Below are 26,606 nucleotides of genomic sequence, written 5' to 3'. Positions count from 1 at the left end.
TAACATTTGTGGTTTTTTTTTTTAAGTTTTAAGTTCCAGATTCTCTCCCTTCCTCCCTCCCCTCCCCTCTCCCTGAGATGTTAAGCAATCCAATATAGGTAATACATGTGTAATGATGTAAAACATTTCCATATTAGTCATTTTGTACAAGAAGATTTGAACAAAAAAAATGAAGGAAGGAAGGATGGAAAGAAGGAAGGAAAGAAGGAAGAAGAAAGAAGGAAAGTATGTTTCAGTCTGTATTCAGACAATATCAGTTCTTTCACTGGGTATGGATAGCATTTTATATTACCAGTCCTTTGATGCATAGAGAAATGTGTCAAATTTATAAGAATACAAGTCATTCCCTAATTGATAAATGGTCAAAGGATATGAACAGGAAGTTTTCAGATAAAAAATAAAAGCTATCTCTAATCATATGAAAAAAATGCTCTAAATTGCTATTGATTAGAGAAATGCAAATTAAAACAACTCTGTGGTACCACTTCATACCTGTAAGATTGGCTAATAGGACAGAAAAGGAAAATGATAAATGCTGAAGGGGATGTGGAAAAGTGAGACACTAATGCACTATTGCTGGAGTTGTGAACTGATGTAACCATTCTGGAGAGCAATTAGGAACTATGCCCTAAGAACTATAAAACTGTGCATACCCTTTGATCCAGCAATACCACTCCTAAGTCTATATTCCAAAGAGATTAAAAACAAAAAGGAAATGGACCTATTTGTACAAAAATATTTATAGCAGCTCTTTGGCAAATAATTGTAAATTACCAATGTCCATCAATTGGGAAATGGCTGAACAAGTTGAGGTATGTGCATGTAATGGAATACCATTGTGGTATATAAAATGATGAGCACGTTGATTTCAGAAAATCTTAGGAAGACTTACATGAACTGATGCTGAGCGAGGTAAGCAGAACCAGGAGAACATTGTACACAGTAACTGTGTACAATGTGCAATGATCAACTATGATAGACTTAACTCTTTTCAGCGATACAGTGATCCAAGACAATCCCAAAGGATGGTGACTATTTTCATTAATTATTTAACTAATTATTTTCATGATGGAAAATGCTATCCACATCCAGAGAAAGAACTATGGAATCTGAATGTGGATTGAAGCATACTATTTTCATCTTTTTTGTTTTTCATGTTTTTCCCTTTTGTTCTTATTCATCTTTCACAACATGACTAAAGTGAAAATATATTTAACATGATTGCACATGTATAACCTATATCAGATTGCATGCCATCTTGTGGAGGGGGAAGAGAAGGGAGAAAACTTTGGAATTCAAAATCTTCTACAAAATGAATGTTGAAAACCATCTTTATGTGTAATTAGAAAAAAATCAAATACAACTTACCAAAAAAAAGGGGGAAAGTTTTTAAAAAATCTATGACAGGGCTTGAACTGGGTGATCACTTGAGTGATAAAGGCTATCTCTACCTGGAATACATCCAGGTGAGTTTGAAATTTCTCAAAGGAAGTTGTCAGTGTCAACGGAGTAGGGGAAACTCTGGCCCTGGTCTGTTCAGACTCTCCAACACTCACTGGAATGTTGGCATGGATTGGAACTGATTCTAGTCTTCCATATTTGAAAAGGATACTGCAAGAAAAAAGGAGACAGAGTTCTATTGAGAAAACTTTGCATTCAAGGGACTCACAAGTCAGGTGACCAATGGAAACCCATACAAAGTTATTAGTCTGGCCAAATTGCCTGTTTACAAAACAGTCTCAGAGAATGGAGGGGGCTCTATCATAACTATTCATGACCATGAATTGCCCATAGAAGAGTTAGTTCAACTAACTGATGAGCAGGTGGAAAGAACTGATAGACATTCAGCTAGACAAAGGATGAGAAAGAGACTGTCCTCTAGCTGTACAAAGAATTTCTGATACAGATATGGGCACTGAAAGTGATGCATACAGTGAAGGAGAGACTGTGAGTTTATAATTATTCCATGGCAGGAGAATTGAATCCTTTCAACTTCTTCCCTTCCCATAACTATTACTGAGACTCAAATTTAACCCACAGAACTCAAACATACTGATAGCCAACCTGACCTAGCTGCCTGCGCTGGTGTAGACACACAAATCTATATTGACCCTGATGGTCAGCCCATCCTAGTGTATTTGGAAAGAAGAGAAATCATTTAGTGACAAGAGAACTAGTCCTCTTAGACCACTCAGTAGGCTAAGTTATGCTATCCTAAGAGGTAAACCTGAAGATATAACTAGGTGACAATGCTAGAGATTGCCCATGCGAAACAAGCTTAGCTTGTAATTGCATGTTCACTGCTAGACACATGAATTACTACATATTTGAGTATGTTTGTTTCTTACCTTGCTGTTATGTTCATTTGACTATGTTTTGTGTTATGTTCATATAGTGACAATGTCTATTGTTTCAGCCGTATGTTTCTTCTTTTAGTTATCTTTTCCACATAGGCCTATTGATAGTGTAATTATTGCAGCTAGCTAGCTTTACTTTTGTTAGTCACACTCACAACTTTTGATTTATTTCTATTTACTATGGACATGCATGTGACTCTCAAAATGTATGTCTTGTACATAGTTCAGGCATGTTGTCACTGTCATATCCTCCCAGATGATGTCCCGCATAATGCCACATCTACTGTATGTACTGTTAATGTGCATTTGTTTTATTTCAAATCTAGTGGCACCAAAGGTTGGTTATCTGGGACACCAGGAAAATCACTTTCGTTGTTTCAAAGTACTCATGTTTGCATTTATATTGTACTATTACAGGTTTTGGACTTGCCCAGATGATATTTGCAAAATACTACAAAGAGTTTTGGCCCAGAAGGGGAATGTTTCCTGAGCTCCAAAGTCCATTGGTATGGGATTCTCTCCTCATTTGACAGATTTATTACTCAATGCCGCTTAGCTGTGTGAGAGGAGAGCAAAGTTGGTGAGAGCTAGACAGGAGACCTAGGATCTTCTGGTTTCCCTCCTGACGAGAGAAGTGATTCCAACTTCTCTTCAGGTTCATAAATGGAGAAGCTGATGTGAAGGAGTTGTCAGTCTCTATCACGTCCCTATCTCTAGCTTGCTACACTGGAAGCTTTCCCCTTTGGTGAGATTTGGGACTCTTTCAGTTGAGCTGTTATCTCACACCCAAAGGGAAAGATCATTCACTGTGTATTATTTGGTATATATTCTCATAGGCATACTTTCTCTGATTTCTGTTTTGCAATCTATTTAGATAAATGATATTATCTGCTATGTGTGTGTATGTGTATACATAGTGGAACTGCATCTGGGGCACTGAGCCATTAGGGAATGGTGATTAGAAGTGCAGTTTGAACCTAAAAACTATTTCTTCTAGAATAACAATATTTAAGGGAGCAGACAGATATGATGCTAGAGGAAGAGAGTGTCTCTGTCTCTCCCTTCCCCCCCGCCCAAAACTCCTACTTCCTTTCTGAGCAAGAATTAAGATTCCCTTGCCGAAGGGAAGGGGGAGAGAGGAGACGCTAGAGATGCATCTATCCCTGCTTCCTTGGGAGCCACAGGCAGGCAGAACCATGTGCACACACATAACCCGCACGGGCCAAACCGCACAAGACGACAATGCGCTTCTTAGAATGGAACAGAAGAAGAAGAGAAAACATGTCACGTTACATCTAGGTGGGACACCCACGGCTAGTGGGCGTAACCCGGAAGACAAGCCAGCAAAGGACACTGGGAAAGCGCAGCGGAAGCACGTGATTCATTGATCTGGTGAAATTCCTCCTTCACTTCCTGTTTCCCTTTCTCTGACTGGTGCTAAAGAGCTCTCCCTGCTGGTCTAGACTTGATCAGAGTTGTTGGTAACGGGGATTCGGGGGTGGGGGTGGAGAGGTACTTCCTGTCAGCCCCAGCCTTGGAGAGCATAGTGGCCTCGGGAGGGGCGGAGCCACGGAGTGGGACCGAACCAATGGGAGCAGCTTGATGGGAAGCGCTGGGTCAGTGAGAGGGGAGGTCAGGAAAGGTCTGCGTCCATAGGAGGAGAGGAGCAGGAGGAGGGCGGAAACGACCAATGGGAGAGCACGGTGGGGGCGGGTTGGCCTAGAGTGGCAGGCGGCTGAAGTCACCTGAGCGGTTCTGCCCTGCGAAGGTGCTGCGCGGTCATGGCGACGCTACCTCTCTCTGCTGCAACGGGAGGAATGACTGGCAAGTCGGCGGCCAGGCCTCTGGCGTCGTTGCCGCCTGTGCTGCTGCTCCTGGCACTTCTGCTCGCCGCCGCGCCGGCGGCTGCGGAGCAGCAAGTGCCGCTGGTGCTGTGGTCGAGCTCCGAGTGAGCGGGGCCGGGGAAGGGGAAGGAAGCCGGGGCCTGGCGGGGGCGGGGGAGCCAAGGTTAAGGGTCTGGGGCCTGGTGGAGCCGGGAAAGCAGAAGGAAGCCCAGGTCTCTGCCCTGATTCCCAGAGCCGCGGGGGCTGTGGATAGGGTTCAGGGCTCTTGTTTGTTGTCTGACTCTCTTTCCAAGGCAGGAACAAACTTTTCGGGGAAGGGATTCTCTATTCTGTTTAAACTGGGGTCTCTTGTCGACCCCCTAACTACAACTATGGGGCAGGGAGCCTGTGCTCTCTCCCCCGCCTCTGATACCAGTTCTCCTCTTTTACTTGTGGCAGTGATTTGTGGGCTCCACTTGAAAATGCCCACGAAGGTCACATCACTACGGATATCCAACTTTCCTCCTACCTAGACCCTGCCCTGGAGAAAGGACCCCGAAACGTGTTGCTGTTTCTTCAGGAAAAAGTAAGGAAGATCCTAGTCCCATCACCCCACTCCCAAGCATAGAGAGAAGGAAGGCTGAACAGATGATTGCAGCAGTTTTCAGGAAGTAGAATCTTTAGATTTCGGGTATTTTATGTTCAAATGCTGCCCTACCCTTTCCACGGCAACCTCCTGGTGTCACTCAGTACCTTCCGAAACTCATCCTTATGACTGGGCTAGGATTCTTTGTTCCGACTTATTTGGGACCTTTCTCTTCCCTAACCACGGATGTGGGGCAGAAAAAGAAGGGGTTCTGTCACCCACCTGAGAAGTTAGCCAGTGAGGGAGAGGGAGGGGAAGTTTCATACCTAGAAGAAGGACAAAAAGAGTAAAAGTAGCACGTGAGAAATACATGAAAGTCACTTAGAGGTATCAGCAGGAGAGATCCATTGTTAATGTTCTCAGCTAAGGGCAAAGGGGAAAAATGGGTGGGTTTGTATACCAAACACAAGCCAGTCAGGCTGGTGAAAGTCCTCTCTGGTCACTATGGGGTTAATGTTCTCAGCCAGATTGGGGGAAGAGAGAAAGTGGGTGGGTATGTATACCAAACACAAGCTAGGTAAGCTTGACTGAAAAAACTGGAGCAGGCTGGACAGGATGGGTTTGGTGCCTGGAGCCCTTATCCTGCCTTCAGACTCTCCCTTCTCTAGGCCATACTCCACACAGCTGCCAAATTGAATGGATGTTCATAAAGTACAGGTCGGATCATGGACCTTGTTACCTCTAAAAATGCCTTGGTGCATTTTTAAAATAAAAATGCCATTCCCTGCCTGCCTCCAACCTGCCTTTGCGGGCTTATTAATTAAACATTATTCCCCTTCATATATTCTCTGTTTCAGTCCAGCTGGTGTACTCACTGTTTCCCTCATGTGATATTCCATCTCCTGATTCCATACCTCCCTTTGCACAAGTTGTCTTCCATGGCTGGAGTGTTCTCCAGCCTCACCATTGCCTACTGGAAATTCCTAGTTCCCTTCCAGTAATTGGGGGTAGGATGGGATGATATTTGATGGGAAGAGTACATGTGTGATGAACCTGGAAGAGTAGGTTGAAAGTAGGTCGTGAAAAGAGGGACACGCCTACAGGCAACTGCAAACAACATCCAGCAACCCTGTATTTGTTTCTAGGGAGCATGTTGTCTTTCCCTAGGAAACAGAATGTAAGCTCCTTGAGGGTGAGATGATTGACTTAACGTTGTATTGCTGGTACAGTGCCTGGTGAATGTGATGCTGGCCCCTCTCCTGTTGGAACTCCTTACTGGGAGGGCTTTCTACCTTACTCTCAAAGGGAGCCTTTTTTTATACTCTTATTTTTCTCCAAGTGCTGGCTAGTTCGAGTAGGGCCTCAGCATGTTCAGCCCTCCAGAGAGGAGCTCCCAGGGAGCAGATATAGGTAGGCTTCAGATCACTTTTCCATTCCAAGTCAAGCTCAGGGCCTTTTATTATTTATTTATTTATTGTCTTTTTGGAGGGGAGGGAGGCACACGTTGGTTAAGTGACTTGCCCAAAGTCACACACCTAGTAAGTGTTAAGTTTCTGAGGCCAGATTTGAACTCAGGTCCTCCTGACTCCAGGACTGGTGATCTATTCACTGCGCCACCTAGCTGCCCCTCTATAAGGGCCTTTTAGATGCCTTCCCAAAAATGGGGAGATGGCAGTGGGGAATTCTAGGGCAGCTCAGGGCCTGTTCCTGTTCTGTTTTCTTCCTCTTCCCCCTCCAACTTCCTCTTGCCTGGTCACATTGTCTGCAAGATGATACTTTGTCAGCCACCAGCTAATTTCTTCTTGATTTGGTGACTAGATCACTGTTTCATCCTCCCAGGGATCTTTGGCTTGAACCTGTCTTGGAAAAGGAAAGCTTGGACTACCACAAATCATCTTCTCTCTCCCATCACCTTCCCTACCCCATTACCCTCTGGGAGAATGTCACCTTACCCTCAAGTCTGAAGGTGCTTCTTTTTATGCTTGTCTTTTAGCTAAGCATGGAGGATTTCACTGCCTATGGTGGTGTGTTTGGCAACAAGCAAGACAGTGCTTTCTCTAATCTGGAGGTAAGGCACCTTCCCTTCCCCCATTAGATTCCCTTGTTCACATGGGAATATCAAGGGCTTATTCCTTATCTTCCAGACTCCAAGGACACTCCCCAGAACCAGTGTTATTGGTTGACTGGGATTTGGGGGAAAGGGAAGGCTGTTGAAATTGGGAATGTTGGGGGGGGGGGAGCAGCAGCTTTTGACCTGGACTATAGGGCTCTAGGAGTTGGGCAGGAAATGCTCCATGCTAGAAAGTCCTGTGAGAGATTATAGTGCGTTTTGAAATCCCTAGAGAGCTGCTGGAGAAGTCAAATGTTAAGCAGAGCATGGGAGAAGGGAGGAAAAGATAGGGATTTAAAGGAATACAGAGGAAGTGTGTGACTGACCTAGGAGGGGAAGGGACTTGTATGCCCCTTTCTTGCCTGACTTTTCAATCCTCAGAATGCTCTGGAATTGGCTCCTTCTTCCTTGATCCTGCCTTCAGTGGACTGGTATGCAGCCAGTACTTTGACCTCTTACCTGAAGGAGAAGTTGGGAGCTAGTCCCCTACATGTAGACCAGACCACCCTGAGGGAGCTAAAGCTCAACGACACCCTCCCTGCTCTGCTCCTCCTGAGACTGCCATATACCACCAGGTACTGGACAGCCGGCTTTTTGGGGACACAGGACCCAGGGCAGCATTTGTAAGCAAGGTCTTTGCTGAAAACTCTGCAGGGAAAGTAGAGGACAGGCTCCCATTCTCTGGGGTCAAGATACTGATCTTGGTAGTCTGTGCCAAGCTTCAGGTGGGCTGTTTAGAGCCCATTAAGTGCTTGGGAGGGCCAAGAGTAGGCCTACACTGAAGAGCTGAGCTTTGCCTTTAAGTAGGCTTAAGCAAAAGTTCTCTTGAATCAATCTCTTTTCTTAGCTCTACCTTCTTTTATGAATATATCTCCCTTTGCCTTCTCTACCCAGTCATCCCTCAGAATAAAGTATGTTTCAAAAGATGGTTGAAGTTCAAGTTATCACTCACGTTTTATAGCTAGTGCTTTAGGGATCATAGAATACTTCTCAGAGAAACCTTGTGAGGTGGGTTGGGATAGAAATGGGGTCTTTCATATGGGAAGAACAGTGCAAAGATGTGATTGAGCCTTGCCAGCATTGGAGTGTGGACGGCGAAGGTGCAAAGGGAGACTGCTAAGTTTGTGGGAAAGAGGGCCTTCAGTTCCAGACTAGTGGGTTTTAAGGAAGACAGAAGCACACAAAGTTTCTGGGAATATGCATGTACTTGTCTCTGGTTGCTTAGAGCTAAAGACTCTCTTGCCCCGGGAACCTTCAGCTTTCTCACTCTCCAGATTTCATCTCAATTCAGATTCTTCCTCTGGGTGGAGACAGGCTAGTAAGGAGGTCTCATTCTTTGTCTCTGACAGTTCTGGCTTGATGGCTGCCAAAGAAGTACTTACAGGCAATGGTAAGTTGGGATAGAGAGAGCCCTTCCCCTCAGCCCTCCACACACCCTGGTGGAGCTCTTCCCGCTTCCCTGGCAGTCCAAACCACCCAGTGTCTTCCTGCAGGCTGTCGGCCAATGGCAAAGTACTGGCATTTGGAAGTGGAGAACATGGGCTGGGTTGGTAATCTTGAGGACCTGGGTTTGAACCACTCCTCTGCTCACCTTTGTGGCTTTAAGCAAATGATTCCTCTCATCTGGGTCTAAGTTTGCTCTGAAGAATGAAGGAGCTGGGGGCAGCTAGGTGGCACAGTGAATAGAGTGCTGGCCCTGGAGTCAGGAGGACCTGAGTTCAAATCTAGCCTCAGACACTTGACACACTAGCTGTGTGACCTTGGGCAAGCCACTTAGCCCCAGTTGCCTGGCCTTCCCCCTTGGAAAAAAAAATTTTTTTTTAATAACAAAGAATGAGGAACCTGGACTGAATGTCCTCCAGAGTCCCTTCAGTCCAAAATCTAGGGCCTGTGAGCCCCCATCCAAGTACCAATCCACTCCCCTTAAGCAGCAGGTGCCTCTGGGAAGTTTGAGGGGATGGGAGAGTATAAGGAGGAGAGCCACTGTCATGATCTAACCATCTTTTCTCTACCCAACTGGCCCCTTCCCCCCCAAAAAAAAAAAAAAAAGATGAGATTATTGGACAGGTGATGAGCACACTCAAGTCAGAAGGTGTACCCTATACAGCCATACTGACTGCTGTTCGGCCTTCTCGGGTAAGCTGCCATACCAGCTTTGGTAGAGATGGGAAGAGGGCTAGGCTGGGCCAGAAGTCTAAGTAAGCTGGAATGAAGTATTGGCTACCCCACCCAGTGTGTGGAGAAGTGTTGGCCTTAAGGAGGGCTCAGACACCAGAGTCCCTACCCTCTAGGATTTCATTTTGTCGGGAGCATGGAAGAATAAAGTCCAGTTTGATATAAGGAGGGGAACGGTGTCAAATCGGGCAGGTTGGGACTAGGTTGTAGAGGACCTTTATCCTACAAGCAGTGGATAGCCACTGCAAGGTTTTAAGGGGCTACGAGTAATCAGAATTTTGCTCTTGGGAAGATTAATCTGGTAGCTTGTGTAAAGTCTTAGGGGTGAGACTGGAATCAAGGAGACCAGTGAGGAAACTTTTGCAGGAATCCAGTTGGGAGGTGATTTGCAGGCATTGTAGAGGTCCTAGGCCTGATCTCAAGGTGTAGAAAGGTGGGGGCAGATGGGAAAAGGCTTTAGGAAGGGCAGGTTCAGCTGCATTTCTTGGGGGCCAGAGAGGAGAGATCAGAGATGCCTCTGAGGTCATACATTGGAAGAGTGCTAGTGCCAGTCACAATAACAGACCAGTTAGGAGGAGGTGCTTGGTGGGTGCATTGTGGACCTGGTGAGCTTCTGGGGTGGAATGAGCGGATCATCCCATGTCTGCTGCTGGCTCTCCCAGATAAGGCATATCTTTTGCAGGTGGTTCGAGATTTGTCGCTGGTGTCTGGGGGTCTGGGGCGGCACCTCCTTGGTGAGGATGAGCCTCTAGCACCCTCACCACCTCACCTGCCCCCAGTCAGCTACAATGATACAGAGCCTCGCATCCTCTTCTGGGCCCAGAACTTCACAGTGACCTATAACAAGGAGTTGCGTGACCTGACTGCACTCACTTTTGGAACCCCAACACTCAACCTGAGTGGCTCCAGCTGGAACAGCTCCTTTGCCCAGTAAGGGGGCTAGGGTGAAGAGCTTTGGGAGGAAACTGGTGGGGGAGAGCATCACAGGCAAGTGAGAAGAGGCCTGTGGGGTGACTGAACATGGGTAAAGCAGCCCTGGCAAGTGGAAGTTAATATATGTACCAGGTTGGTAAGGGCACCTGTGAGGGGCAGGGGGAGAAGGTTGAGTTGGAAGTTAGAGACCCAGGTCCTAGGCATTAATTCTGGTGTTAATTCACCTGACCCTTCGGGGACATTAAACCAGCTGAACTGATATTTAATACAAGCTCATTGATTGGGGGGGGGGAGTGTCAGGGGGGACCATCCTGTCTTGGGGCACTGTTTCTATGTCTATAGCTATTATACCCAGATAGCCCTGGGACAGGTGGTCCCTGTGAAGTAAGGAACTGGTCTATCTATCTCTCTGGAGACACATAGTTGTAAATTGGGAAAATCTGTCTCCCAAACAAGATAATGAAGAGAATAAATCCCAGGATCTGAGAGTTGGAAGGAACCACAGTGGCTGCTCTGTGCAGATAGGAACCTGCCTTGTAATGTGTGTTTAGGCCCTTGAAGACCTCCAAGTAGGAGAAGGTAGCATCTCTCAAAACAAGCCATTTGACTTTTTAATAACTGTTGGGAAGTTTTTCCTGAAACCAAGCCTAAATTAACCTCTTAGAAACTTCTCTCACCCCTACCCCCACCTGCTTCTGACTAATAGGGCCTAGCAGAAAAATCTAGTCCTTCCTTCACAGAACAGCTTTTCAAAACTTGAATGCTGCTCACGTCTCCCCTGAGCCCCCTCTACTGGAGGCTTACCATGTTTGGACTCTTCAACCCACCCTTAAGTGTCATCAACTCAGGGGACACCTTGGTAGCCCTCCTGGCCCCTCTCCAGCCAATCCAAGTTAAAAACACTGGTGCTGGGGCAGCTAGGTGGCGCAGTGAATAGAGCACTGGCCCTGGAGTCAGGAGGACCTGAGTTCAAATGTGGCCTCAGACACTTAATACAAAAACTAGCCGTGTGACCCTGGGCAAGTCACTTAACTCCAATTGCCTTGCTTTCCCCCCTCCAAAAAAGCAAAAAAAGAAAAAAAAAAACACTGGTGCCTCGAATTGACCACAGCATTCCTGATGAGGTCCATAAGGGCCTCCTCTGATGGGATTATTTCTTCCCTGTTCCTGGTAGCCTGGGCTCAATGTAGCTGTCCAAAGATCACATTTGCTTTTGGGGCTGCTGCAGCATATGCTACTGGTTTGTTTTGTATGACCTTGCTGTCTGCTAAAGCCTAAGGTCCTTTTCAGAACAACTGCTGTCTCTCCAGCCTTCTTCCATCTTATGTTTGGAGTTTGTCTATGAGATCTGTTTCCTTTAAGACCTATGGAGCAAGTGACTGGAATTCATCAAGGGCACCTAAATGTCCTCTTCCATTTTGTGCCAGCTCCATGAGCCATTTTTGTTCTGTTTACTCTTCCAGTCATTCTCCTTTTCAGTGAAAACAGAATAAAGAATTCAGCACCCCATCCACCCCAGCAAAGGCCCTATCCTGCTTCTTCATTCCTCCTTTTTCTCCCATTATAAATAAGTCCCTTTTTTGCCACCAGCTTCAGTTCATCCTAAGCTTTAATAATTGTTAACATTTCTATAGTGTTTACTGTGTGCCAGAGACCATATTAAGCACTTTGCAAATATCCTCACAACAACCCTGGGAAGGAAGTGCTATTATTATCCCCATTTGTACAGATGAGTAAACTGAGGCAGTCAGCAGTGAGGTGACTTGCCCAGAGTCACACAGCTAGCCAGTGTCTGAGGACACATTTGAACTCAGGTCTTCCTGACTCCAGACCTGGCGCTCTGGCCACTGTGATGCCCCAGTTTGTATGTTTACCTTTGGAGTTTTCTTTTATTCCTGGGTTTGAACTTCAGAGTTTCTCTGCAGCACTGATCTTTTTATCAGGAATACTTGGAAGCCCTCAATTTCATTAATCTCCTAGTTCATTTCCTTTTTCCTCCTGAGACTTCTAACCATTTCACAGCATACAAATACAGGGTGTTGGTAATGAAACCATCTTGGCTATGATCCATTGTTTTGTTTTTCACTGGGAAATTGGGAAGGAGGCCTTTGTGGTGGGTTTAACAGCTTTCAGTGGACTTCAGAAGCAAGGAAAGCTGTTACAATCCTAAACTGCATTCAGGCTGTTTAGGTGACCAGCCCGGCCATCCCGAAGACTGGGCAGCTCTGGGCACATCGCAACAGTGAAAGGACTTGGGAGGCTAACACCAGTGTCTTAGCATATGTGAAGGCTAACACTGAGGAGGATGGTTTGAGCTCTGTTGCTTAGCCTCAGAGGAGCAGGAGCACTGGGGAGAAGTCAAGGAGACAAATTTCGGTTTCTTTCAACGATGTAAAGATAGCTAGTTACTAACTATCCAACAGCGGCATGGGCTGCACAGAGAGGAGCCTAAGGAGGTCTGGAAGCAGAAGCTTTGTGCCTGCTCAGCTGGGTTGTAGTGTGGCTTCTTGCTGAGGCAGCCTCAAAGAGCCCTTTTAATGCAGAGATTTGGGGATTTCACACAACCCAGTGAGATCATTGTGCCTCGGTTATCTTCACGTGATGGATGACAAAGGGTTAGACTTAAGAGAGATTACATGTACATGACTTGCCCTTAGGACAACATTGTCAAGACCAACAATCTTGAAAACCTTAGGAATTCTGATCAGTGCAGTGGCCAGCACCATTCTAGGGAACAAATGATGATGCATATTACCCCCCTCCTGAAGATGGAGACTTGGGGGATATGAACAGTGTGGGAATTTGCCTGGGGATCTCTGCATATTTGTTACAAGGGTTGGGGTGGGGAAGCAATTAAAATAAATAAGTGCTTGTTTGTTGAAAAAAAAATTTTTTTTGAAGAAAATTGCCCATAAATATATGCCTGTCAGAAAGTGGCTTTTATTCTTGCAAATTCAAATTTGGATATAAAAATTATCAGAGAAACATTGTAAAGAGTTTTTCCCTAGTTAACTTACCCTTCTGATTTTTACTGCATTAATTTTGTTGTGCACGACCTTTCTGCAGTCAGAATTGTCCAGTTAAACTCTGTGAGGCTGTCCTGGTTTGGTCATAAAGGCAGCTGCCTTGCCCTTGTCAATATCTACAAAAGGCAGCTTTCATGCCCCTCCAAGTAGTTTATGATGTAACCATTTATGTCTCTCCTGTATCCTTTTGAAACCTATCTTGGCATATGACTAGAGGCATTGTTGTAATCCTAATTTTTGCCAGATTGCTGACTAATTTTCCCAGCAGGTCTTACCAAAATGTGAGTCCTTGGAGTTCAGTGTTAACCTTCACATATTCTAAGACACTGTTAATATGTTCATTTGCCTCTGGACACTGTGTACCTGGTGTATTATACCGAGTTGAGTTTCGTTTTGATAATTGATGCTTTGTAGCATAGTTGGACATCTGATCCTTCCTTTCTCCCTTTTTCCATTGTTTCTCTATAGATTCATTTTCATTAATTTTTCTAGCTCTTTTGAGATAATCTTTTTGAAAGCATACATGGCACCAAATTTTCTTCCAATTGTTGAGCCTGTTTGTTATTTCTGTAAATGTCTGTCGTTTGCATCATACAATTCCTATGTGAATGTTGGTAGGCAGACTCAAATATTTTCTATCTTCCATGGTTATTTTGAATGGAATTAACCTTTTTCTTTCCTCCTGCAGGATTTTGTTGGTAATTGAGGAAAATGCTGATGATTTATGCAGATTTATTTTCTATTCTTCAACTTTGCTGAAGCTATTATTTTAGCTTAGTTGGCTTTTCAGGATTCCCTCATGTCATTTGCAAAAAATAATCATTTTGTTTTCCCATTTCCTTTTCTTTTATGGTTCTAGATCATTTTCCTGTTATTATATTAAATGATAGTGGTGTTAATGGACATCTCTGGCTTAGCCTTGGTCTCATTAGAAAGGCCGCCATTCTTTCTCCTTTACATAGTTTTAGATAGATACCACTGGGGCGGCTAGGTGGCACAGTGAATAGATCACTGGCCCTGGAGTCAGGAGGACCTGAGTTCAAATCTGGCCTCAGACACTTAACACTTCACTAACTGTGTGACCTTGGACAAGTCACTTAACCCCAACTGCCTTGCATTCCCCCTCCAAAAAGAAAAGATAGATACCAGTTAGGCAGCTAGGTGGCAGAGTGGATGTTGGACTGAAAGTCAAGAAAATCCAATTCAGATCTGCCTGTACATACTAGCTGTGTGACCCAGGGCAGGTCATTTAACTTCCATCTGCCTCCATTTCTTCATCTATAAAATGGGGATAATGATAATACCCAATGAGCTATATATATATATAAGCACTCAGCCAGCCTTAAAGCACTATTATATAAATGTATGTTTTTATTATTGTGACCAAGAGATTTTTTCTGAGGCTCTACTTGGACTTTAAAAGTTAACTCTTGTAGGCTTCCTTCTTGGCAAGCCTCTCAGTATGTACTTCTTCGCCATTGCCAGGAATTTTTTTTCTTTTTTGCTTTTTGGAGGGGGGGAAGGCAGGGCAATTGGGGCTAAGTGACTTGCCCAACGTCACCCAGCTAGTAAGTGTTGAATGTCTGAGGTTGGATTTGAACTCAGGTCCTCCTGACTCCAGCGCCAGTGCTCTATTTACTGCGGCCACCTAGCTTCCCCCATTGTCAGGATTTTTTCCTACCTCAGCTTTTGTTTTTGTTTTTGGAGAGGGAAGGCAAGATAACTGGGGTTAAGTGACTTGCCCAAGGTCACACAGCTAGTGTGTCAAGTGTCTGAGGTAGGATTTGAACTCAGGTCCTCCAGACTCCAGGGCTGGTGCTCTAGTCATTGTACCACCTAGCTGCCCCCTACCTCAGTTTTTAGATTGGGCTTTTGTGCTTGGGTCAGGCTATGCCCCCTTCAATTCGCTTAGATATTGTGAGCAGGCCCTACTTTGTCCTAGGTAGGATGGCTAAGATGGGGCCCACCTTCTCGGATTCTTGACTTTTGTTTGTCCCTTGCTAATTGGACAGGCCCAACCTAGATGATGTTTGTATTGGTAGCAGGACTCCTGCTTCATATCTAGTGTTTTGCTTCCCAGATAGTGTTGAAGTGCCCACCAGAAATTATACAGTAGAGCCCCCTTAAACCTGCTAGAGGGGACCCCTACTGGGTTGCTTGGAAACCACCTAATAGGCTCCAATAGTAAAGATGTTTCACCTGTGTTGCTAGAAACATGCCACAGATTCTCACGGATTCAGGTCTGTTTTGCTTCAGTAGAAATAATAGTAAGGCTTTGCTTCAATGGGAATAATACTGAGAAAGCTTCGCCTCAATGGAAACAATGCTAACCCCTTAGAAACATGTTCTATTGCTAGCAATCACATTGTCTATAAAATTATGTCTAACAGAAAGCTCGAGGCTGTCTTTCGGTCTGAGAAGCAGTCCCGGCCGGTTAATAAACACTCCTATCAAATTATAATTGGCCTAGCTGTCCTGTTATATCTCGGTGTCCATTACAGTGCACTGGTTTTATCTCCTCTTGGTCCATGCTGCTTTGCTTTCAATCTACCCTGGATGGAGGGAGTTTATAGATTTTTGTTTGTTTTCTTTATCATTGTTCCCTTTTTTAGTGCTCTATTGGGGTGTCTTTAGGGCATGTGGGCTCCTCCTCTAGGCCCTAACTCACTATTATCTTCACACAGTTTTCTTTGAACAAGATGATTGGGCCAATGGGAGTTAGAACTATGACTTATGAGTTTTGAACTATGAGTTTTGAATCCTGGGTCCAAGCCCCAGATCCATTTTCAGCTTGCTGTGTGGGTGAGCTTGACTGAATTCCTTTGTAGACATTAAGAACTGTATGAAACCTTCATTCTCAGTGGCACCAAAAACTTTGAGAATGGTCTATGTGCCAGAGGTGTCCTTTGACCCCCAGGACTGGTAAAACTGACAAGCCCTTCCTTTCCTCTGTTTCCCAGGCTTGTGCTGACATATGAAAACCTCTTTGGCCCACTCCTGACCATCAAGTAAGTGCTGCAGGCCGAGGTGGTGGGGTCAGGAAAGCTTTGGACAGCCTCCACTGATCATCTGACTTTCTCTCCCAGGTTTATCCTGAGCAGTCATTTCTACCCCGTTTCAGCCCGAAGCTGGTTCACCATGGATCGACTTGAGATTCACACCAACAACTCAGTTGTTGTCTTCAATTCCTCACACATCACAGCACCTAGCATCTATTCCTTCCACTGCCAGTATGTTAGCACTGAACGTTCAAAGGAAGGGCTCCTAATGTCTTCGCCTAGTTCCTCTGCCTGGCATGTGACTTTCCAGAATTTCCAGGTAGGGTGAAAGGAAAACAGATGGTGCAGCCCAGTCAGGGTGTGGGGAGTATGTGTTAGGTTCTGGTGAGGGAGAAATTGCTAATACTCCTAGTTAAAGAAGGGAAGAGATCAAGGGCAGAAATAGAAGGATTGGCTTTGGTAAGAATTGCCACCTTTTCATCCCAGATTGGGGCAGGGGGAGGGAGGTTGGGGAGGATGATGAGGGGATCTGAAGTATTAAGGAGTGTAAGGAAGCTCACAATGAATGGCATCGATTTTCTCTTCTCTGCTAAGGGATGGAAAGTGGGAAGAGTGGTGGAAGTGAGTCAGTTGAGGAAGAATAAGAGGATTGCTCTTTGGTAGTGAGAGCTCAATTGAAATTAGAAGACATGAAATTGGAGTGACTAGGTGGTGCAGTGAATAGCACCGGCCCTGAAGTCAGGAGGACCTGAGTTCAAATCCACCCTCAGACACAACCCAAAAACTACCCTCTGACCTTGGGCAAGTCACTTAACCCCAATTGCCTTGCTTTCCCCCCTCCAAAAAGCAAAAAACCCCCATGAAATTGAAGTAAAGTTAGCACTGTTAGCATCAGAGAGAGTAGATAAGGGGGGTGGGGTGGAAGAGGGGGATTAATCTAGAGTTGGAATTTGGAAAATCATGATTAGTGAGGACCAGGAAGGGGCAAGAGATTTGAGGGCAGAGAGGAACACAAAGTTAAACTGAATAAATGAGGGAGGAACCTCAGAGTAGAGCAGGGGTAGGTGGTGATGCAGTAAGAAAGTATGCATGGGTGGGTGGGTGGTATGAGGTATGAGGAGTGTTATCATGGAAGATGAAGTCCTATGTATATGCAGAGGTTGGGGTGGAAAGGAAGACTGAACTCCAGGGAGGTATGGAGTAGGGGGGCATATCTTCATGGAGAACGATTGCTAAATGATGGCCACAGTGGCACAGAATTTGGCTGTGAGAGCAAAGAGTATTCATACCCTTCTTCCTGACTACACTTCATCTTTTACATAAGGTGGGAATATAGCCTGGTTAAAATATTCAGGGATATAATAACCCCTCCAGTTCTTGGGTCCATCTACTTTCTTCCCCTCCCCACCATGTTGGTCACAGATGTAAAGACTAGAGTTCCTAGCACCTACTTCAGAAACATCCTGCTGAACTCTAGCTCTGGTGGGTGGGAGGGGAGAGGAGGACGTCCCCCCCACAGTTTCTTTTGGATTCAATAGACCTGGGACATGCTTGGTGGTTTGGTTTCTACTCTTAATTTTCTATCTTCCCTTCAAGATTCAGGCCTTTAACTTATCCGGTGGAAACTTCTCCTATGCCAGTGACTGTGCCAGCTTCTTTTCCCCTGGCATCTGGATGGGGCTGGTCTCTTCTCTCATCATGCTTTTCATCTTCACCTATGGGCTGCACATGATCCTTAACCTCAAGACCATGGATCGCTTTGATGATCACAAGGGGAGCACTCTCTCTGTGCCCCTGATGGAGTGACCTCCCTCAGTTACGTAGGGGGGGCCAGAAGTGTTGGAGGGGGGAGTGCTGACTTTGCCTCCTTCCCTTGGAAGGGCTGCCAGGTTATTCATTTGTGCTTCCTTGGCAGCTAGGCCTCCCTATACCTATTTCCTCTTGCTCCCACCCCCAATTATCCCAGAACCTTTTGTTACTCTTCCCTACCCTGTCCATGGTAACAAAAACCAGAGTCTGCCTCTGACCAGTACCCCAGTGAAAGTCTTGGAGGCTAGTGATTAGCTCAGCCTCTGAGATACCTTGAGGCAGTGCCCCAAGGTGGGGAAGGAGTATGCAGGCCACTTTCCTTCCTGCTGGCTGCCTACCCTTATTTAATTCTCCCTAAATCCCTGCCCTCAGGTCTAGCTGCTTCTTTGTGTGAGATGTATTCTGGGGATTAGTCCAGTGGTTGGAAGGGGACTCAAGGTGGGGAGGGGGTGTGTACTTGAAACTTACTCTTCTGTCTTGTTGTTTGCTTATTGTTTTGTCTTTTAGTTTTTTGGTGATGCTAAAGTTGGATGTGATAAGAAATTGAAATAAAATTTTAACTAAAGCCTCCCTGACTATGCAATGGTCTATTTGTATTAAGCATGACTTGGCTTCAAGAGGACAGAGATCTTTTGGCCTAGGCATTAGTGGGGAGATCACCATTGGGTTATGGGTTATTGTTCTCCTATCCACATAGGATATCATACCCTTTTCTGCAGGTAACTCTGCCCAAAGGAATATGAATTTTGATGACTGGAAACTAGCAAGATATCTTGGGGTTTGTGGGCTAGATTTCTTTTTTATGGACCATTCCTTAAACCCAAATAGCTTTGGCTCTCATTGATTGGTCAACTATAGGTCCCAGCTCAAGCCTCATTTAGTCATTGTTTGGGCCTGTGTCTCTGAGGGTGTACAGTAATTGTTTCTGTTTTGGCCAGAAACCCTGAGTGTCTTCCCCTCCCAAACTGATTTTTTGTTTTGTTTTGACTAGGTTAAAGGAGGCCATTCTTTGTCTCCTTTCTTACATAGTCTTAATCACTGAATGGGTGTTGCCTCAGTCAGACTGAAAGACCTTAGTTTAAAAAGGCTATATAGTTCCTTCACTGCATCCTGGGCCATCTCTAGTCCTCCTGATCTGTATCTTGCCACTGGAACCAGATGGCTCTAGAGGAGAAATTGAGGCTGGTAACTTTGCACAGCCCTTCCTCGATTAAATCCAATTGACTTACACGTCATGACATCACCTTCCTGAAGTCATGGTCCTCTTTGAGAATGAAAGACAAACAAGAAGTCCTGAGTTTGGAAGGTGGGCTTGAAACTTGCTTGTTGTTTTGTCTTTTAGGTTTTTGGTAATGCTAAAGTCGGATGTGATGAGAAATTGAAATAACATTTTAATTAAGCTTCCATGCCAGTGCGGTGGTTTTACTGCAAGAGGACAAATCATTTGGCCTAGACATTGGTGGGGAGTTCAGCAGTGCGTTATCCATTGTTGTTCGTGTCTGCTTCTTCATGATCCCATTTGGGGTTTTCTTGGCAAAGATAGTAAAATGGTTTGCCATCTCCCTCTCCAGCTCATGTGATAGATGAGGAACTGAAGCAAACAGTGACTTGCCCAGGGTCACACAGCTAGTGACTGAGGCAGGATTTTAACTCAGGGAGATGTCTTTCTGTTTCCAATCTCCGTGCTCTATCCCTGTGGGTTATGGGAGTGGAGCGAAAACAAAGGTTCTTAACCTAGGGTTGTTGATACAATTCAAGGAGCTTTTTACAATTAAACAGGATAAAAAAAGTTCATATTCACTTTAATTGGTTTCCTTTGTAATACTTTGTGCATTTAAAAACATGATTCTGAGAAGCGGGTCGGGACACAAAGATAGAGAACTTGTGGGCCGAAGGAATTATTGGAATAGAATGGGTGGATAGCTGCAGCTGAGTGCCACATCTCCCAGGCCTGGGAAGAGAGGCAAGGCAAATAGTTCATTGGTGAAGTCAAAGATGGGGTTTGTGCATGAAGGTTGCAGCTGTTAGGGAAGCTGGAAGGAGGATACCTATGCACAGGGGAGCGAAGGGTCTTTCTTGGCCTTCCAAAGGTACCTTTGACTGGTTGGTCTGCAGCCTAGGCCTAGCCCCTTAGAGATTTGAGGGGACAGGATGGGAGAAGACAAAGCTGAGTCATGGGAGGGGGCGGGGTGCTCAAGACAGCGGCTATAACCTCTCTCCGGCAGAAGGCTGAGGATTCTGTGAACATGCCCCACCCAGGCCTGGAGCATCCTCCCTCCCCCTCCCTAGCACCTGCGCCCCCAGGGAAAGAGGAAACTCGCTTCCCCCATTTGCGGGCGGTGATGGGGACAACAGTGCTTTGGTTGACCCTACTCTTAGCCTGCTACAGTGAAGGGTCTCTTGCCCCAAAACGCTCCCCATGTTCACCCTCCCCAGGCAGTTCCTCCCCTCAGATTCTCCCTCCTGAGAACAGCCCCTCCCCACAGCATCTCCGTGGGTAGGAAGATGCGGGAAGAAGATGCGGGTAGGGGCGCGGATGGATCCCTTTCTTGGTCTCTTCACGGGCCCCCCCCCAGCCTCTCGTGCCTCCCCTCCCCCTCCCCAGAAATGAAGGAATTCCCAAAGTGGGACCTGGCACCTCGTAGCCCCTAGCCCAAGCATTCTGGAAGCCAGCTGGCTCTATCTGTGGTCAAGCGCGGTCCACGGGGTGACAGGGCGGCGTCGGGATCATGGAAGTGTCGGGACTCTTTGGAACAGCGGAGGGAGCTAGTGGAAAGGTGGTGCTGGGCACGCCATCTTTGGTCCATTTCAGCGGCAGCGGTAGCGGTAGCAGCAGCAGCGGCGGGAGCGTCGGCGAAGCCGGAAAGAGGAGACCAGCCGAGCCCAGCCGAGCGGAGCCATGGACGAGGAGTACGATGTGATCGTGCTGGGCACGGGCCTCACGGTGAGCCGGAGATGGGGGTGAGACACTGGGGAGCTCGGAAGCAGGACTGGGACTGGGACGCGACGCCGCAGCTGAAAGGAGCCCCGATGGGAATGCAGCACCCCGCCCCCTGCTCCCCCCTCAAGCTCAAAGAGCTGCCCCCCCCCAAAAGAGCCTCCCCTACCCAAAGCCTAGGTTCCCTTCCACCCGGGCCCAAAGGCTGACCCTCCCAAAAAAGATTAGGCTCTTTCCCCACCACAAGATCAGCCCCCTGAAACTGTAGCCTCATCCCCCCACCCTTTCAGCCCATCGCCATCATGACCTTTCTTCTGATATGTGTGAGGCCTCAGTGGCCTGTGATCCCTATATGCCTTCCTCTCATTCTCTCTTCAGTCTCCCCCAAATCAGGGCTACCTTATTTCACGCCAACCTTCAGGTTCACAGATAGTCCCTTCCTCGGCCCTCCTCCCGACCCCCATTTTCTTGGAGTGTTGGCCTCAGCCCTACCCACAGGACCATAGATTATCTGTACCACAGTTCTGTTCTCCAAGATGATAAGAGTATCAAATCCGTAGTGGTTGGAGGCTTCTATCCCCAAGTCTCCTACCACAGGGTAGGGGACAAAAATAATCCTACCCACTTCCTCTGGGTGGAGGTATGAGACAGATCAGGCATGGTGTGCTCATTAACCCTGTAATAGATAAATGACAGACATAGGTTCAGACATGTAATAGCTGTGTGACCCAGGTTAGTCATTTTACTCCATCTTCTATTCATTAGTCTCCTCATATGTAAAATTAGTACCTCCCAGCTCTAGATCTAGTCACTTACAAGATGGTGTCCTGAAGGCATGGGCAGGGTTGCTTTGGCCCTACCACATAAATATGGACTGATCTTGTGGGAGAATACCAGAGTGTGTGAAATGGGCTTTTCCCCGAGCTAGGAAGAGTAGGCCTAGGATAGGTAGGTGTAGCTGTTTGTCGACATTCTTATTGCTTCCTGGAATGAGATGTCAGAGTCAGGCAAAGGGGGAGTTGTTTCTCCACTGCTTGCCTTCACCTTGGAGCCCAAATGGCCTTCCCTTAAAAGCTGCGCCATGAGGAGATTAACAGAGGGATGGAAACCTATCTCTCCAACCTTTTGTGTGTCTGATTGGGGGAAAGGGAGGGGCTCTCCTACTCCTCCACCCCCTTCAATAAAGGAATAGACCTGCTGAGATTTCTATGATGGTTTGGGGAGAGGGTAAATTCACATTTTTTTCCCTCCTTTCCTTGCCTGTCTTCCCCTCCAGGAATGTATTCTCTCTGGCATCATGTCTGTGAATGGGAAGAAGGTGTTGCACATGGATCGGAATCCTTACTATGGGGGGGAAAGCTCCTCTATCACACCCCTGGAAGAGGTGAGGTAACCTGCTCCATTTTTCCCACACTCCATTGTCCTTATAGTCTGACTTCCACAGCCTGATCAGCTCTTCAAAGCCACTACCTCTATGAGAGGGTTTTGAAGGTGAGGTTGACATTGAATGAATCCTCCCTTTTCCCCTTCTCTGTCTCTCTCTGCTTATAGTTGTTCAAACGGTTTGACCTGCCTGAAGGACCTCCTGAAAGCTTGGGCAGGGGCCGAGACTGGAATGTGGACTTGATCCCCAAATTCCTCATGGCCAATGGTGAGTGGGAGGATATAGCTGGTGGTAAGCCAAATAGGTAGGACCCAGTGGGTGAGTTTGGGGAAAGGACTCAAGGGCAAACAAGTGAGTGGGAAAGAGCTATACATATGGAGATTCTCTCTTCCTCTCCATAGGCCAGTTGGTGAAGATGCTGCTATACACAGAAGTGACTCGTTACCTAGACTTTAAAGTGGTAGAAGGCAGCTTTGTCTACAAGGGGGGCAAGATCTACAAGGTGCCATCTACTGAGACTGAAGCTTTGGCCTCCAGTGAGTGTCTGCAGCATTTTTCATCCCAGTTACCAGGGCTGAAGGGGAGAGCCTGTCATACACCTGAGAGCACTAAGCTTGACTGGTCTCACCATACAGATGGAGGAAGTGACATATCCAGGACACTGGGAAAAAGCCAAGGGTATACTAGGGAGTCTCACAGGTGAAGTAGGCAAAGCTTACCCATTGACAGAACTCAGGTTTAGATGTGGATGCTTTCCAGAGGGGTTAAGCCAGCAGTTATCAGAAGCACAAGACATATGCAGAATAACTACAAGGGAATTTAGGGAGGAAGGCTAGCAACTATAATTTGGGGAGGGAATCAGGAAAGGTTTCATGTGTGTGTAAAGGCACAGGGGTAGAAGATATGGCAATGAGGAGACCAGTTCTCAGCATTGTTAGTTGATGAGAGTAAGCCAGACTTTTATTCTAGAGGTGATGGGCAGCCATTGCAGTTCAAGCAGGGGAATGATGTGGTCAGACCTTGCTTAATTAAGATCATTTGTCCAAGAAACTGATTAGGAGACTGTAGTCCAGATAAGGTGTTGAGGGCCTGGGCATGAGAGATGTTGTAGAGCTAGAAACAGCAAGATTAAGCCAGTCATTGGCTTTGTGGGGTGATGGGGAGTGGAGAGTTGAGGAGGACAGTGTCTTTGAAGACTGGAAGGATAGTGGTGCCCTAGACAGAAACAGAAATGGCAGGGTAATTCCTGAGAGGGGGACACAGGTCTAATATGAAGGGCAATTTATCAGTGGAATGAGGGTTCCAGAGCTTGTGATGAAAGAGTAGGGTAAGAGTTAGGGTTAGAGTTGATTTGATTATCAATACATGATAACACCGACCCTTGCACATAAGGGTCAAGGCAGGGACTCAGTAGGGTCCTGGGAGCCAGTGTGTCACAGAAGTTCAAGTTATATTTAAGGTATTCTGTCCTCTAATCCTCAGTCAGGTCAGCTATGCCCAACATTAGGGCTCACTCTAGTGTTGAGCAGATTATCTCCCATGGTAGTAGGGAAGGGTGGGATTTATAAATGAGAAAACTAAGACCTGGAAATCACACAGTGACTAGCAGAACAAGACTAGACCCGAAGCCTCCTGCTTTGTAGTAGTGTTCTTTTTATCTCTGGTCCATTCATAGTTTCTGCCTCCTTCTCACTGTGAGGTAACGGGGTGAGTGGGTAAAGAAACTCCTTTCTCCCTTAGACCTGATGGGCATGTTCGAGAAACGCCGGTTTAGAAAGTTCCTGGTGTTTGTGGCAAACTTCGATGAGAATGACCCCAAGAGCTTTGAGGGCGTTGACCCTCAGACCACAACCATGCGAGATGTGTATAAGAAGTTTGACTTGGGCCAAGATGTTATTGACTTCACTGGCCATGCTCTGGCACTCTACCGAACTGATGAGTAAGAAGTCATTCCTCCATTTCCCTTCAGGCCCCTTGCTTGACCTTGAACTGTACTAGCTTACAGGCCCCCTTCTTTAACTGGCCATGTTCTAGAATGGTCCCACAATTTTTTTGTTTATTAAACAAACTTCCTCTTTCCCTTCTTTTCTTCTCACGTTTAGCTACTTGGACCAGCCCTGCCTTGAGACTATTAACCGCATCAAACTCTACAGCGAGTCTCTAGCCCGGTATGGGAAGAGCCCATACCTGTACCCTCTCTATGGCCTGGGCGAGCTACCCCAGGGATTTGCAAGGTGAGGGGGGAGTACAGTAGGCATGTGGAGGGAATTATTCTCCAGTTTTGCTACTGTCCTTTTTATTGTTAGAGGCCATTTTTCAGCAGGGGAGAACTGAAGCTTAGCAAGTTTGGCAATAATGATTACCCAGCCAAGAGAGTTACCAGCCCTGAACCCAGGATGATCTTTCATTGCTACCTCTTGGCTCTGTTCTCAATACCCAAAGCCTTGCCAAAAGTTCTGCTTTTGCAGGCTCTTTATGTTCCACAGTTTCCAGTTTGGAATTTTGTTCATGTGGATGCATGAGAGAGAAGTTAACATGGCCTCATGAAAATATAGCCCTGTAAAAACCCAAAACTAAACAGAACAGGCATTACTGATTCACCCTATGTTGGTTGGAGAAACTGAGCACTAGAGTGGGAATGAGCCAAAGTCATACTCTTAGTTTGACAACCTAGTCTTCTAGATCAGCCTGGGGGGTGAGAGTTTCCTGCTGGGGACAGAGGGGCTCTCACCATTGTACTCCCTCCCCACCTCAGACTGAGTGCTATCTATGGTGGGACATACATGCTGAACAAGCCTGTGGATGACATCATCATGGAGAATGGAAAGGTGGTAGGGGTGAAGTCAGAGGGAGAGGTAAGCTGTACCATTCTGGATAAATCCCTTTGCTCCCATTTTTTCACTTCTCTTCCCTCTCCCACCCCCTTCCCCATTGTTGTCAAAAGGCCAAAGGTGGTTTTGACAAGTTTGAAATGATGGGTGGTACATTCAGAAGTTGAGGTTCTGTATGGAACATTCAGCCTCACTTAGTCTTGGGTCCAAAGCTGGTTCCATTTTTTCCCCTTGGGACAGCAGGGTTCTAGGTACTGTTCATTTTTATGACAGCACCAGTTCTAGGTTCTGAGTATTGGGGAGAGAGAAGGTAGGGCCACTGTTGGGAGCCTGGGCTTTGAAATAAGAATAAACCACGATGCCAAGCTTCCTGCCCACATGGAGTTCCTAATGCTTTAGCTACAAAAATGTTGAAAGTCGGTCACTGAGACTAGACAACTGATGGTGTCTGCCATGTGAATTTCAGTTCAAAGAATTTACTGTTTCTTTTGTCAACAACTAGTTTTCTTAATTGGTTGGGGTTAGAGTTGGCTATTGAGGCCAGAAGCCTAGGTTTGCTTATTCTATGGCTTAATGAGGTTACTTAGCCTCTTATATCTGGCCATTCTCAAATCCTTGTCCAGTGGGAGAGACTTGGTTGAGCTTGGAAAAGACTCTTTGAAATACCTAGCTCAGCAGGTCAGGGTGCTGCTGTCCTCCTCTCCCCCAGGTGGCCCGTTGCAAGCAGCTGATCTGTGACCCCAGTTATATCCCTGACCGTGTTCGAAAGGCTGGCCAGGTCATCCGAGTCATTTGTATCCTGAGTCACCCCATCAAAAACACCAATGATGCCAACTCCTGCCAAATCATCATTCCCCAGAATCAGGTCAACAGGAAATCAGGTGGGCAGTGCTGGTGTAAGTAAAGTGAGCATTTGTGGCTGTTTTCTTGTAGCTGGATCACTTGTAGTTTCTTTGTATCTGACTTCTCCCTCTATCAGACCAGGCATTTTTTACCTGCCTCATGGGGGAGATACTTTGCCTTACCAGATTCATGGGAGGTAACACACATCCAACAGATAGGGACAATCAACTCTTGGTTATCAATTGAATACAAATAGATTGGTTGGATCCCAACACCTGTAACTGGCTGCCAGGGAATGTGTTTAAACATGCATCTGTTTATAGGTCAGAATGCTTAATAGAATCATTCAGATATTTTCTGCATTATCCATGACTTAGCCCCTTAGCCAATTTTCTGCCTTATCATATCCATACAGAAATTTGTATGGAACAGAGCTATAAGATTAGCAATAGTTATAGATGGAGAGTTGGGGGGTCGATTCCCATTAACTTACCTTTCTTCTCTAAGACATCTATGTGTGCATGATCTCCTATGCCCATAATGTGGCTGCCCAGGGAAAGTACATTGCTATTGTCAGCACCACAGTGGAGACAGCAGAGCCTGAAAAGGAGATTGAGCCAGCGCTGGAGCTGTTGGAGCCCATTGACCAAAAGTAAGAAGCTGGGGTGACTACTAGGAGGCTCCAAGGGGACCAGATCTCTGTTTTACAAAGTCCTCATCTCCTTTCCCTCCATCAGGACTTTGTCAGGGTGTGAGGGACCAGGGAACTAGGATCGACGGAAGAGGTCGTGT

The 26,606-nt window shown here is 46.2% G+C and overlaps 2 protein-coding genes and 1 long non-coding RNA gene across 4 annotated transcripts; 2 read left to right on the top strand and 1 right to left on the bottom strand.

Moving 5' to 3' along the window:
- Positions 1-4,062: 4,062 nt before the first annotated feature.
- ATP6AP1 (ATPase H+ transporting accessory protein 1) lies at positions 4,063-18,386 on the top strand. Its single transcript, XM_069063780.1, has 10 exons — positions 4,063-4,305; positions 4,640-4,766; positions 6,760-6,834; positions 7,258-7,451; positions 8,226-8,266; positions 8,927-9,012; positions 9,734-9,981; positions 15,971-16,018; positions 16,097-16,328; positions 17,606-18,386. Exons 1-10 carry the CDS (start codon positions 4,139-4,141, stop codon positions 17,813-17,815), a joined length of 1,428 nt encoding a protein of 475 aa, XP_068919881.1. The 5' UTR covers positions 4,063-4,138; the 3' UTR covers positions 17,816-18,386.
- A 1,217-nt stretch (positions 18,387-19,603) lies between these two features.
- On the bottom strand, positions 19,604-26,416 carry LOC138142677 (uncharacterized). Of its 2 annotated transcripts, none has more exons than XR_011163509.1 (3): positions 26,308-26,416; positions 21,156-21,432; positions 19,604-19,866 (listed from the first exon to the last, which is right to left on the bottom strand). It is a non-coding gene; the product is annotated as an uncharacterized lncRNA (long non-coding RNA). The 2 variants fall into 2 exon arrangements; XR_011163510.1 differs by having other exon boundaries at positions 19,604-20,833; positions 21,274-21,432.
- Positions 20,620-26,495, top strand: GDI1 (GDP dissociation inhibitor 1). The gene is made up of 9 exons (XM_069063779.1): positions 20,620-20,762; positions 22,033-22,140; positions 22,308-22,407; positions 22,542-22,676; positions 23,881-24,079; positions 24,243-24,374; positions 24,896-24,995; positions 25,681-25,852; positions 26,322-26,495. Exons 1-9 carry the CDS (start codon positions 20,718-20,720, stop codon positions 26,468-26,470), a joined length of 1,140 nt encoding a protein of 379 aa, XP_068919880.1. The 5' UTR covers positions 20,620-20,717; the 3' UTR covers positions 26,471-26,495.
- The last annotated feature ends 111 nt before the right edge of the window (positions 26,496-26,606 follow it).

The sequence above is a fragment of the Petaurus breviceps genome, unplaced genomic scaffold (assembly GCF_028583685.1).
Source record: "Petaurus breviceps papuanus isolate PSGF00001 unplaced genomic scaffold, PetGlider_PUasm1.0 90601, whole genome shotgun sequence".
Taxonomy (NCBI): domain Eukaryota; kingdom Metazoa; phylum Chordata; class Mammalia; order Diprotodontia; family Petauridae; genus Petaurus; species Petaurus breviceps.
This window is presented reverse-complemented; position numbering and strand designations above follow the sequence as displayed.

What these genes read in the sequence shown, in the direction of transcription:
- ATP6AP1 (XM_069063780.1), top strand. Translation starts at nt 4,139, where the DNA reads ATGGCGACGCTACCTCTCTCTGCTGCAACGGGAGGAATGACTGGCAAG. An exon ending in CTGCTGTTCGGCCTTCTCGG is followed by an intron (nt 9,013 to 9,733) that starts GTAAGCTGCCAT and finishes TATCTTTTGCAG; the next exon opens with GTGGTTCGAGATTTGTCGCT. An exon ending in TGGAACAGCTCCTTTGCCCA is followed by an intron (nt 9,982 to 15,970) that starts GTAAGGGGGCTA and finishes TCTGTTTCCCAG; the next exon opens with GCTTGTGCTGACATATGAAA.
- GDI1 (XM_069063779.1), top strand. Translation starts at nt 20,718, where the DNA reads ATGGACGAGGAGTACGATGTGATCGTGCTGGGCACGGGCCTCACG. An exon ending in CTATCACACCCCTGGAAGAG is followed by an intron (nt 22,141 to 22,307) that starts GTGAGGTAACCT and finishes CTCTGCTTATAG; the next exon opens with TTGTTCAAACGGTTTGACCT. An exon ending in CTACCCCAGGGATTTGCAAG is followed by an intron (nt 24,375 to 24,895) that starts GTGAGGGGGGAG and finishes TCCCCACCTCAG; the next exon opens with ACTGAGTGCTATCTATGGTG.